At 42.9% G+C, this 13,770-nt stretch overlaps 1 protein-coding gene across 7 annotated transcripts; it reads right to left on the minus strand.

Moving 5' to 3' along the window:
* Positions 1–1,492: 1,492 nt before the first annotated feature.
* snx16 (sorting nexin 16) lies at positions 1,493–13,676 on the minus strand. Of its 7 annotated transcripts, none has more exons than XM_076761251.1 (9): positions 13,507–13,676; positions 11,296–11,849; positions 9,935–10,021; positions 8,135–8,283; positions 7,855–7,924; positions 7,319–7,455; positions 6,981–7,103; positions 5,920–5,957; positions 1,493–4,411 (listed from the first exon to the last, which is right to left on the minus strand). In XM_076761251.1, the coding sequence occupies exons 2-8, from the start codon at positions 11,704–11,706 to the stop codon at positions 5,939–5,941; spliced, it is 996 nt and encodes a 331-aa protein (XP_076617366.1). In that variant the 5' UTR covers positions 11,707–11,849; positions 13,507–13,676; the 3' UTR covers positions 1,493–4,411; positions 5,920–5,938. The 7 variants fall into 7 exon arrangements, with proteins under 7 accessions (XP_076617366.1, XP_076617365.1, XP_076617367.1 ...); XM_076761250.1 differs by having other exon boundaries at positions 1,493–5,726; XM_076761252.1 differs by having other exon boundaries at positions 5,915–5,957.
* Between the last annotated feature and the right edge of the window lie 94 nt (positions 13,677–13,770).

Here is a 13,770-nt window from a genome sequence, read left to right on the forward strand (position 1 = left end):
TGAGGTTGATAAAACTTCACTAGAATAGACAAATCCTAACCGAAAGGTGACTGAGTCAGGAATGGTTTGACTGACCTTTTCTCGAACAAATTTATACACATACTGACGCGCCTTGGCTTTTGTGTTGAGTGATGATTATTATAATGTGTTGAATGATGAATGTTTATGTCCTTAAGTGTGATTTCAAATCAGCAGTAGTACTTGTTGTTTCATGTGCATTCGTTGAGTGTTTTCTCTGTACTGTCCAGGCCTCCATCAGCGCATCCTCTCCTCTCTACCTATGCAGGTAATAAAACATTGGTATTTTGAGCCTTCAAATTACATGTAGTATCATAAAAAAAAAATAAAATCAAAAGAACACCTCAACAAATTTCCAACCCTATCAGACCAGAAGCATTTTGTTTGCCTAGAATGATGAATTCACCCAGTATGAAATATGTGAAGTATTTAGCTCTTAAACTATCCAGGGGTGTGAGAACTGTCAGGATGCAGTCAACTTCTGAGGGGTTTGGGCAGAACTGCACAGATCTGTATCAATCCCATATGACTTTGACAGTGAGGGTACAAATGGGCAGCAAATCGTTTCTTTTTAATGGGAAATTGTCGGAGAACGGGGCCAAAAAGACAATCAAGTGCAGGACCGCCATGGTAAACATGAAAGAAAGGTAAAAGATGAGTATAGCTGTAATGTTAGAGCAAAATGTCTCACTGTTCTCCCTGTTCTAAACATGAAACCACATGAAAATAAGTGAGCAGTTCTCCTCTTCATCATGGGAAAAAAGCTGAAAATTTGAAGTATTAATACTTTAACGTGAGTAATGCAAAGGTAACAGTGTTTAGTTCTCTTGTCCCCTTGACACCTGCAAACTGTCTGACGTGTCCTCGGGATTCTTTGCGAAACTCATCAGACATGCCATATGTGTCAAATGACTACGATGTTTCTATATGTGACTTTAAACAGCTAGACTGTTGGACTGCTGTAAACGCAGTAGGATGCACACATAGCTCTCTTCATAAAAATATAAAACAGCTGTCGCAGTCACAGGACAAACATGTCGCAGCGTTTCCCAGAAAGCCCTATGAAGGCACACAGAGCTCCACTATCATCTCAGGGATCCAGTTATCCGACTGAACAAAAGCCATGTAATACATGACAGTTTAGTGCTGCTATGAATTTGCACTATAAGCTTATTCTTACTTCTTGGCCCATGACTGAAATTTCCACCAAAATATATGGAAACACTAGATCAAAATCTTAAAATCTTTGATCGGAATAATAAAGATCGTTTTGATCGAAAATGGTGATTAAAAACTCAAAATAGCTACATGTGTTGTAAAATTGAATTCCCAAATAATTAAGCGGTGCTGTGGGGCGCTTCAAGAGTTTACTGCTCAGGCAGTTTGCATGTGGTCCCCTCTCTTGTGAAACTACTCCGCTGTTAAAGTATTTTTGGGGTTATAGCCGAAAACAAACGATGGTTGTAAAAACAAATTTCCTGTTGTAAGAATTTATTACATTTTGAAAGCAACACACTTTTAAAACGGGCTACACTGAAATCGTAAACCCACATCCTCTTAACAGACTTATCAAATCTGAAAGTTTATTTCACCCAAGCATGAACTAGTGCACAATACCATCAGATTTCATGAACGCAGAGGCTTTAAATGTGAGGAAACATACATGTGTATTCAATCTATCATTCCACATTAGGTTGTGTGTGACTTAAATATTTCTTTCTGATAAAATCTCTGCTATAGTTTGTGTTACAGTATCTACAATATCCATTTCAGACCAGATTTCTCAGTGAATTATCCCTTTAAACCCAGGACATTAATAGTGATACCAAATGTTATTGATACAAATGCTGTACAGTGCAACTATGGGTGTACACGTCAACTAAGACTTGATATTAATTCATGTAATATTACAAAAACATCTCGGTTCAGTCTATTCCAAGCAACGACATATACATATGAGTGTCATTTAAAAGATTATTTCCATCAGAGGAACATCAGGAATTGTTTCATGTCCTGCACAAATCTATAAAGCTATTCAAACACATCGAACGCAAAAGTGAAATATGTTCAAGGCACTTAGAATTACGTGTGAAGGGAATTTACAGAACAAAACTTCATATACATAACTCACAGATGAACATGTTAAATCCGCCCGGGAATCAAGACAGATTCAGTGATTGAAAAGGCACGCGTCTGTCTCCAACAAAAACAGAGTAAAAACCATATCCTAGCAAATATTATGGGTTGCCATTCATCCATAAAGTGCATCACATGACCTTTATCCAGGCCTAGTCTGAGATGATTCAGCATTAGTTGTGGTTGTTATACACCTCATTAACTCATTATCAAAGAGTGAAATCAGCTGGTCAGCACATGCCACCACATACGAAATCCCTTCCCTCAAGTGTTATTTGGGTGTAAAAATATGGCTTTTGTGGAAGATGTGTAGGCTTGGCGGCAGCGGATGCTGATAGAGAGCCCACTTGGCTGATGGGTGTTTTTCAGTCACTTATGTCACCAAATTCTTCCTGAAATAACAAGGTGATCTTGATTTATTTGTGTTCTCAAACTGAAACAGAGCCTGCTTCTCATTTTCCTTCAGTTTTCTCTCAGCTCATATCTTACTGTTTGTCTTCAGGTAACCAACACCACTCTATATGTATACACACTGGGGGGTCTTTCTTCCTAACCTTACAAAGGTTAATCTTTCAATAAATAAATGATCAACTGTTTTCAAGTTCCTTTAAGAGTTAGTTCACCCAAATTACAAAAAAACATTCTCACCTCGTCTTACAGGTATCCAGCACTGCTGCTAGTTTTATAGATTTTGAGATATCTGGCTCTGAAATGTCAGTTTCCATTATCCATGACCATAACATTACTCATGGAAAGTTGAGCATGTAATGTTTAAATGCTTTGAGCACCACAAACAAAACTCAACTCAATTGTATCAAAACACGGGCAGAATCCTTGAAGGGGATGCCATAAAATCTTCAGCAAATAAATGCAAAACCGTCTACGTGGCTACACATCAAAGGGGGTGTCTCCTTGTAAAATGAGTGAACGGATCGTTTTAATTGCACCCATGTGATGAGATCTCAATAGAGCTTGACTGATACAAGAGCAGGCCTACTCTTAACAGGGAAGGTGCCAGAAGAGGTCGAGCGTTGTAAATAATTATGGACTTAACTGAAAGTGTCAGAATTGGCGTCTACAAGCAATGTGATACATGTATATAGGAAGAACTGTGACTGGGAAATGAAGAGCAACAATAGGACACATATCCCTGGCTCTCTCTGGGTTCTATGTGTTATCAATTTAGCTGTCACTCACAGGACTTGGTATACCACAAATCACGTATGGCACACAAAACATGAGGGAATGTCTTTTTGATGTAAACAGAGTTTGACTTAAAGTGAAAACATGTTCTCCAGTCATACTTGTTTTCTGCTTCATTGACTCTCAATAAAGCAGAAGACGGACATGACTTGAGAACACTGTGTTCTCATTGACTTGCATTGAGGCTGCAGACATTTTGTCTACAGCCTCAATGAGAGTCAATGGCAGTACAAAGCAATGACGTGGAATTAACTCCAAACAGAAAGCTATCAATCCTCTGTGATACCCACCTGGTAGTTTTCCTGAGACATGTCATTGATACAGACTTTTTCCCTATTTCTGTGTTGGGTGTTCTCGAGTTTGAAAATGGGCATCTTGACACAAGTTAGGAGCCATGAGGCAATGCACGTCTGCAGAGACTGGTGGGATGATAGTTCAGGTTTTCTGTCGATTGTCACAATTGTGAAAATCATTGAACCACCCAGTCGCCAGAGTCTTATCTCTTTTTTCTTTTTTTTCCAAATTGATTCAACCTGGTGGTCACAGAAAGGGGGTGAAAAAGTGAAAAATTCCAGATATAGTTGCTCTAGAGAGTTGCACGAGGTCTTCAGAATGAATTCTTCTTCAGGTGCCAGACAAAATATCTCTTGAGCCATGATATACAGGGAAATATAAGTGAAACAGGCTGCTGCAGTTAAACCGCCTCCCTTCTAACCCAGTACGAAGCTCTTGAGTTAAAGGCTGCATGAGATCCAACTCCAAACCTGGAAGGGGAAAAGGGGGCTGTGATGGGACGAGGGAGAGGAAAGGCTGAAGAGAGGGCAGAAAAAGCAGAAGAAGGGTATGGAATAGCAGTCAGACATGAGGAAGGTGGAGCAGTCTGGTAAGGGAGGAGTAGATGAAGGAGAAATGTGAAGAGGAGGATCGCGACCGTTGTTAGTGTTGGAGCTTCTGGTGGTAAAGCTGAGTGACCTGGATGACTGGAGGAGAGGCGCTGAGCGACGGCCCACACCAACAAGCAGAGGACCGCATCAGCTGGACCTCGCATCTGCCACTAGAGAGAGGGAGGTCACAGCAGAGGAAATACATTCAGCCTTTCGCTCGTTTAATGCGAATGAAATGCAGTGTGAGAACTGTACACCTCAGACAACATAAAGCCAGACAGACTGAGAGGATCCAAGAAGACATATGCAGAGGAGAGATGCTAATATTGCCCAGCGTGGGAGCCATCCTTGTGAGAGGAGACAGATACATGTCATTAATGCCACAACACCAACAAGATACAGTTGCAGGTCCACTGAAAACACAGCTGGAAGTCAGGCTTTACCTCCGACTCTCACCCATCTCTCACTGCAACGGATTACTACTGCACACGCAATATACAGAGATCTAAATCTGAGTCTTTAAAACTCTAAGATGGAAGACAAGCATTCCCTGTGTATCAAGACACCAGATGGGCAGAGGAAGGAGGAAGACCTGAAATCCACCAACCTACAGTGCCCACGTAAGTGAGCACACATCACCACGTGGAAGAGAGACACTAACAGCATGTGTTAGTCACATATGATGCAGGGGAGCAGTGTGGCACAGCCAGAAGGTTGACAGAGCACAGAACACCGCAGCACGATGAACACACACCACTGTCGGGGACAAATCATTTCCAGGTGAATCGGTACAACAGGAGGAAATACAACAATGATTCCAAAAAAGTGTGGACGCCGTGTACCAATGAACCCTTCTACCTGTGGGATGTCCCAAACAGGCGTTTTTGGAGTGATCCACCACTTTCCCAGTCTTTAGTTGCTCCTGACCCGGCTTGTTTGAAATCTGCGCTTACACAAGTCAAGGAAGTTGATGAGGTAAACATTAAATGCATAGTCTTTGCACTGTTTTCAATTGCATTTATGTCGGAAAGTATAAACAAACGGTCACATTTGGTTTAATTTATGTTTTACACAGCATCCAAACTTTTTTTTTTGGGCATCAGGGTTGTAAAACTCCGTACTTCCCTTTATATGCATGTCTAGAATTTGGCAAGGTGTTGCGACTCCTAGCTATTAAACTTTTTGGGCCTGAAATCCTGTTCTTATAAAGAACAAGAGCTCTCAAGCCTCTGGGGTTTATACATCCTCCTTTTATTGTGTTTAGCCATTAGGCTGGTGTAATTTAAGGGGATGGGAAGGCACTTTGTACAACACTTTTAAGCTATTTTCCTTCATTAGGTGCACTGAAAGTGAACTGACCCCAACATCCTGCCTGCAAGCAATTAAAAGACAGGTTTGGATTTTTTCCAAGATATTCTTAATACATACTCACATGTCATATGTACAGCTGGTATGGACAGGAGGGACAATTACAGCAGCAATTAACTGCACATACAGAATGTGGGTATTGTATTAAGACAGACTTGATTGTATTCTAAAACACCCTGATACCACAGAACAGGACTCTTCCATTATAGACTGGAAAATAACAGTGGGATGCTTGTTACTGAGAAGAAGAAGAAAAAAGGACAGTATGCCACAGAGTTAGCCTGCTGAGCTGGTATGTAAAGTACCTCACATGTTATGGGGCTCTGCTTTCAGATTGGGGCAGCACTGCTGTGAAATATAAGGGCAAAAACAAGAAGGAAAAACATTTTATGAAGCAAACTAACATGTGTGACTATGATGAAAAAAACAACAGTAAGTTTTTCACTTTCCACTGAATTTACAGACTTGCATGCCAAAAAAAAGAAAAAAATTAAAAGAACACTCATCAGGGCCTGAAATTCATCATTGCAAACTTTGGGTAATACATTTTTTGTTAGAATATATCCATCCAATATCCAGCACACAGGATCAATTGCTGGAAATGAACACTGATGTCTGGGCATGAGGTAGAGATAGAGACGCTATGCTCTGAGTGAGTGCTGTCTGCAGTCATTGGCAGTATCTTCAGACAAGAGGGGGCTGATAATTGGTGAGGACTGATGAATCAAAGAAAGTGTTTGAGATCAATACTTCCTCCTGTGTAATTGGATTAGGTAGTAAAGGCTGAGGCAGGAAAAAGCCACACTACTCCCTATCAATCACGTTTGCTGTGGTAGATAGTCTTAACCTCAACTGAAGAACCAGGCCTGTATTTGAGACATGCTTTTCAAGTTTCATTGCTATCATGATGAAGCTCTGTTCCTTGTGGGGGAGGAAGAGGTAGAGATTGCAACTGGTTCCCCTGCTGCTGATTGGCTGGAGCAGTGTTGTGTGGCTCGATTTGAGCCACTTTGTTTGTTTTACAGAGCCGGGGCTGTGTATGAACACCACAGAACGGACACACAGCAGACCCTGAGGAGGTATTCGCTCAATTTGCCAAAAAGTTAATTGGATTAGAATCACTGACCACAGCTTTGACCTTGCCCTCACTCCCTGAACCCCTTCCTAAAAGCATTAGGAAATTAGCTTTAGGTTCTGTTCTGCAGCGAAAGCACCAAATGGGAAAATATCATTTGCTCTGTGTCAAATACAGCCAGGGTGTGGTGAGGTTAAAGACTTAATTATTACTTGATGGATCATGTGGCTGTGTGAGTTGTCTCCTACAGCTTATTCACTACTGTATGTGTGTGTGTTTGTGTGTGTTTTTTTTACCCAGCGTCATCAGGCATGTCCTGATCAGCCTCTGCAGCAGACGACTCCACATCTGCATCTGCACTGCTCTCACTGCCCTGAGCTGACAGAGCGCACAGAGACTCTGGGCTCACACACTCGCCACTGCAACACACAGACAGACAGACACAACCAGGTGGTTCTTATTGACCTAGTTACCAGATTTAATGCTATTTCGGCATTGATAACTTATGCGTGGACCTCAGTCACACTGAGTTACACTACACTTATTTCCTCTGGAGGGCGTGACTTGCATGCATGTAATTTGTATGTTATGCGTGTGGAATAGGGTCGGTGTGAGTTCGTGAACATCTACTGACTTGATATGCCTCTCCAGCAGCAGGATGGCCTGCTCCTTCTCCTCCAGCCTCCTCTTCAGGGAGGCGATCTCCTTCTGCTTCTCTAGCAGCTCCTTCTGAAGACGATAGTTGCTCTCCTCCAGAGTCTCACAGAACGCCTGGAGGGAGGCAGCGACGGAGAAAAGGAGAGCAGAAAATACTGAGTGATGGTGGAAACAAACCGTGGAGGACAAACCGTGACAAGCAACGGAGAAGTCAGCGGTGTGTTAGATCTATAATTAACTGTTTTAAACAGACAGGTTCAAGGTTCAGGGCGTCGGCCTGAACATTTTACAGCTCAAATACAGTCACAGGACAAACTTGCAGCCTGTTTACTGGCCAGTGTGACGAGTGTCAGTCCCTGACCTCTCAACAAATGCTATCAAGGTGCTTTATTTCCCTTTAAAATGTAGGACTGGTTGATTTTAAAGAATTAAATACAGTGCCTATATGAGCATCACAAACACACACACACAGTACATGAGCACACAAACTTCTGCGTGTATATGAACACTTACTCTGCTCTCCTCCAGGCTATCAAAAGGCCCAGGTGGGTCATCCAGACACAGAAACTCTCTCACTGCCAGGCTGTGAAGGAGAACAAAAGGTGCACCATAAATGTGTGCGCGTGCATATTTGTTGCTTTTGCACAGACCAAAGCACTGACACCTAAGTTTGGATGCTTCGTCTTGAAATGCAGGATTTATCAGTTACCAGCTTTGCAAAGCACATGCCGCACAAAAAGGCTAAAGAATTCCATTTTAAGATTAAAAAAACACTGCTAATCATGTCACATACCAGTTGGCAATATCTTTATGTGCAACGAGGTTTTGCAAAAAGGCCTGTAGCCCCAACTGTCTGTCTTCCAGGAAGTCGCTGTCATAGTTGTCTTTGAACCACCGCTTAGGAGGAAGTGAGAGGCGGAAGCCTGGGAACATCTCCTTCAGCTACACACACACACACACACACACACACACACACACACACAAACAGAATAAGCAAAGGCTAGCACATGATCACTCCTACATACAGCACAGCAGTTACAGTAAAAGAATACAGTTCAGTGGTAAAGACAACATGACGTTATTGACATACATGAGCATGACAGACACAAAGGGGTACGACAGACTCCTTAAATCATGAAGCTGAATTTCTGTGTTAGGTCTGCACATGTGCACCGGTGTTTATGGAGAACCACACTGTGCCGGTGTCACACTGCAGGTCAAGCTGGAGCTGGAGCGATGCATTTTTTTGTTGTCAGTATCGGTGTTTCAAAGGTTCACTCCGGCCTCATTCTCACATATAGTTGACAGGAGGAACTGTGCTTAAATGAGCAGCCTGTCAACGTCTGAAATTTCAGCCTGGTCTCCAGCAGAGCGGCTCAGTGTGTAGGTGGAATGACTGACAATAAATCTCGATTGCATGAGGTTTAAAATAGCTGGAATCCCGTCGTTAGTATGACAGTTACTGTTGATTGTCCAGTGCTGCCTGCCTTTAGCGGAGCCTTCAAAGTTAATGTTGCCTACTTGCATCAACTTTCTCCTGATGGCAACATTCACAAGGTGCACAGTGATTTACTAAATCCTAAAAACAGATGTGTGCAGATTCAGACAAAGCTGCTCTTGACAGCATGCAGTGAGCTTTGAGAGAAACCTTATTAATAACAGGCCCTGATGTCAGTTTCCTCAGCGGGAAGTGTGTGTGTGTATGCACACCTGCCTGTTTTTGACTGAGCTCCAAACTACCACACAAATAATATTTGGCACCAACTACCCAGTGTGGAGACAGCATACTGATAACGTCATCATGAGTGGACAACAAAAGGCACTGATGCTGCTGTTTATCTCACTGTGTGTGTTTGCCTTGTCTGTGAGGTTCATACGTAGCAGGCAAGCTCTCTTAAATAACTGTAAGAATTATTACACACAGGAATATTATCCAAATGTTTGTGCACATGTGCCACAGAGCTTAAAATGCACCGAATGTTGAAACATTTGAAACCAGTTTAATGTGAGACCTATGATGCCTGTGTAATTACTTTACTTGCAGGGCAATAGACAGTTTTCTGAAGGAAAACCACAGGAATGGAGGAAAGGATGTCCACATCCCCTCCTATCCTCTCTCATGTTGAATGTAGGGTGTTCCCATCTCCCGCATTTCTGCTTCTTGCGAAACTAGAAACTAGTGAAACGAATTCTTATAATAGGCTCAATCAATATTTTGCAGGCCTTTTTGCAGCTTTCTAAGCAGCAGCCTTTTTGTTGCGGGTTCTTTCTCCTCATACAGAATCATCACATGGCCTTAGCTTCCCATCTGTAATCTGTGACCGGTCTCATCTTTCCCAAAACCACGAGAGACCTGTTCCCCTTGTTGGCTCGGGCCTGTTGGCTATTTGGGAACAGAGGGCTTCTTTGTGTGGCCTTAATCACTTCCACAGTGCACTCAAAAACAAAAGCATGCTGAAAGCGATAAGTTCAGGGCCACAAAACAGTGTCTGCAAAATGGAAGCTTCAGATAGGCCTGAGATTTGATGCTGTCCATACTTGGCATACAAACATGTATTCAGAAACAATATGTGAACAGAACACACGCACGCACCTTGTCATTGAGTCTGGAGAAGTCTGTGTACCTCCTAAAAACAACCCAGCTCTCATCTGGAGTCTTCCTGACCAGGACCTTAAATACCTGCAGCAGAGATAAGACAACACACACACAATCTTCAGCCCGTTGTTCACAATGAAACAATTATAGAGCTGCTGCTTGTTGCTGAGTGGAATTGTGTCAAACATGATGTTTACAACAGAGCATCAGATAAAACAACGTACTAAAGCACAACCCAATTCCAAGGAAGTTGGGACGCCGCGTAGAAGATGAATTAAAACCAAATGCAATCATTAGAAAGTCAGTTCCAAGCTATATTCAATAGAAAACAGTACAAAGACAATATATTTCTTATTTATCTCATTAACTTCATTGATTGTTGCAAATATCTGCTTATTCTGAATTTGATGCAGCAACATGTTTCAAACTAGTTGGGACAGGAGCAACTAAAGACTGGGACAGTTGTGGAATGCTCCAAAAACAGAAAAAAAAACGTCATCCAAAGATTGACAGAATCCGGAGAAATCTCTGCCCGTGAGAAGCAGAGTGTGGTCTCATGAGTCCACATTTCAAATCGGTTTTGGAAACTATGGACATCGTGCCCTCTGGGCTAAAGAGGAACAAGAAAGCATCCAGATTGTTACCAGCTTTAAGTTCAAAAGCCAGCATCTGTGATGTACGGGGGTGTATTCCTGCCCATAGCATGGGTACCTTGTGTGATGTCACCTTTAATGGAACAACACATGCTGCCATCTGGACGCCTTGTTTTTGTCCAAGCATATTTCAGTAAGACAATGCCAAACTACATTCTGCACATTACAACAGCATGACCTCGTAATGAAAGAGCGCAGGTAGAACGCTGGCCTGCCTGCAGTGCAGACCTGTCTATTGGAAATGTGTGGCACATTATGCAGTGTGAAACGGAGACCCTGGACTGTTGAGCAACTGAAGTCATATATCGTGTCAGAATGGGAAAGAATCTCCTTTTGAAAACTTCACCAAGTGGTGTCGTCAGTTCCCAAACGTTTACTGAGTGTTGTTTAAAACACGACAACACCTCCTTCTCTCTGGACTCAGTTTAATACGGTTCAGAAAGGATCTGCAAATGAGTGCATTCTGTTATTATTTCCATTTTACACAGCCTCCCGGCTTAATGGAATCAAGGCGGTAAATAAGATTTAACAGAAGAGCAAAGTCACATTGTCTTCTTTTTTAGGGTGATATGAAGGAGCCCCCCTCAACATGTTGAGGTACAATTTATCAGCTATTCTCGTGAGAGCACCTGAAAGTTGTGTTAAATATAATGCACAATTTCCACATGGTTGTCATACGTATAAGCTGGTTTCCTTGATTCATACCGTGAACTTGGCCCTCTCTTCCATGACCTCATATCCCAGCACAGTTGGGGTAATAGGCCTCTCCTCGCCTTGCTGGCTCCCAACTGGGTCCGATATGGAGCGGGGGCAGCTGGAGTACTCTATGGAGGGCTCCAGAGTCCCGTTCACCCTGGCCTGTGTCACAGGACTCTGTGGTGGCGGCGGTGTCCTGCTCCGGCCGCCTCTGTCTTTGCAGCGGGACTGGCGGAGGGAACCTAAGTCTCCACATCCTCTCTCGTGGTCGTCCCCAGCTGCCCTGATGATAGAGGAACAGGACGAGCTGCTGGAGACGCTGCCGAGTGATGAAGCTCGCTGCGGCCGTCTGAGCTTGCCGCTACCTCCTGACAAGGCTCTGTCCATGGGCACGGGGACAGGCACAAAGGGTGATGCCATCTTCCTGAGCTGCGCGCTCCTGCCCTGCCACCGCAGTCGTCAGCAAGGTTCTTCACGCCTACACTGACCTTGCCTTGCTTCAGGGGTGCTGTATGATGATGAAGAGAGGCGGTGACGCTCACCCTGAGCAGCTGATGAAGGCTCTGAAAACCCTGAACAAGAGGAAATAAGAAGAATTTATTTAAAACGGACTTTGAGGGAGCAGAATCCGTGAGCGACCGCTATGTTGAAAACCAGACTGTGAGGGCTGATGAATTATTGACATGAGCCATATGTCATTCATAATTTATGGATTTGTGCGTTATGTGTAAAATTCATGACGGACAGAAGCCTGTAAAGATGTGTAGATAAACAGTGTGTCAGATCATCTTATCAAACGATCAGCTTTTATCCATCTGTTCCAAGTCTGAATGCTGCAAAAAGGAATGAGCCCTGATGCTCTGACTGCATGTAAAGGAAGAGGAAGCTGCATGTTGGTTTTCACAGAAGAGCAGCTCCTGAAATCAATTTCTGTCCTAGAGTTGCAAGGATTAATCGATGAGTGTCAGCTACTAAATTAATTGCCTATTTTGCTTCTTAAATGTGAATATTTTCTGGTTGCTGCCCCCCTCGATGACAATAAACTACATATCTTCGGGTTGTAAACAAAACAAAACATTGAGGGAAACAATGGCCGACGTTTTTCACCATTTTCTGCATTTTATAGATCAAACAACCAATCGGTTTATCGAGAAAACAATGACAGTGAATGAAAATAATCATCAGCTGCAGCCCTATTGTGCTCAGACTGAGAGACTGGGAGTCACCTGTCAAACGTGTTCACATTAATTCAGCATCACTGTACCACAGAGGAGCCAGCCCTGTGCCACTGTAGGACTAGAAATGAAAACCCTTAAAACAGACGACTGATACATGATTTGGGTGTACAGAATTTATAGACAGGGTGAAAAGGTGAATAATAAGGAGTAGCGTTTCAAAACAAAATGACATCGGTTATCGCTCATGCTGCTCACTCACTCTTGTCTGACTCGTACGGCTGTTTTGGTGCGCTTGAGAAACATGACGGAAGTCCTGGGACTGGAGCCAACAGGACAACAAATATCAACCAAATATCCTACTTCATACTTTAGACTCACATTTCTTAAAGTCAAGTGGCGATGGACGTGGCTAGTGTTTGTTTGTAAGGGAAATTAGCAAGCAAGCTAACCTAACTATGCTGGATGACGTCTGTTTACTAAACAGTACGAACTCCATTAACAGAATATGGAGTTAATGTAACGTTGTTCTGATTTTTGGTGCACAACTGGTAAATTAGCACAATGGCGATAACTTTAGGGCACGACAGCTGGGTAATAGAGTAAATACTATACAGGAAGTAATCACCAGGCAGACCAGTTCAGATAAAAATCATTTCAGAGTCACTGCAACAGCAGCAGCTAACCTTAAGAGGTTAGTTTACGCTACAGTTGGCACTATTCCCTACTGTTTATTCAGTAGGTCAACAAAATTTTTATTGAAATAAGAGCTGTTTATAATATTACAATTATGCCGAATTAGGTGGCAATTCCAAATAGTTCGTCAGAGGTCTTCTTTTATTTTCTGTCAGATATTTTGACAATAATATATAAGGCAACGCTAAACCGACAGATTTTTGCACAGCGTTTGGCACGTCCTCTGTCCCGCTGAAAGACGCCGGGACACAAGGCTATCACATTACCTTCACGTTAGCTAGTATGCTAGTACGGACAGCCTATGAGGACAAAGCTAAGATGACGCATCATGACAAGAACTTTCGCTTACCGTTGAAGGCCGGCGTCTATCCCCTTCACGAAATAATTTTATCATACACATAAAGGCCGAGGTCTGATTGTCCTGTGGCTGTTAATCCGTTGTACAGTCTCCTCTCCTGTGCAGCTCATGTTAGCTCGCTTGAATTCACACCACGACAGTTGCAGTGCCTCAGGATGCCCAGGTGAGGGCGCTGCAGCACACATAATGCTGTACCAAACTGTACTGTATTGTAATTCATCCGCAATAAAGTACAGCAGTGCTGTTGGTTGCCAG

This window comes from Chaetodon auriga, chromosome 21 (genome assembly GCF_051107435.1).
Source record: "Chaetodon auriga isolate fChaAug3 chromosome 21, fChaAug3.hap1, whole genome shotgun sequence".
NCBI classification, from domain to species: Eukaryota; Metazoa; Chordata; class Actinopteri; order Chaetodontiformes; family Chaetodontidae; genus Chaetodon; species Chaetodon auriga.

What these genes read in the sequence shown, in the direction of transcription:
- snx16 (XM_076761246.1), bottom strand. Translation starts at nt 11,706, where the DNA reads ATGGCATCACCCTTTGTGCCTGTCCCCGTGCCCATGGACAGAGCCTTG. An exon ending in AAGAGAGGGCCAAGTTCACG is followed by an intron (nt 10,022 to 11,295) that starts GTATGAATCAAG and finishes TCTCTGCTGCAG; the next exon opens with GTATTTAAGGTCCTGGTCAG. An exon ending in ATAGCCTGGAGGAGAGCAGA is followed by an intron (nt 7,456 to 7,854) that starts GTAAGTGTTCAT and finishes GCCTCCCTCCAG; the next exon opens with GCGTTCTGTGAGACTCTGGA.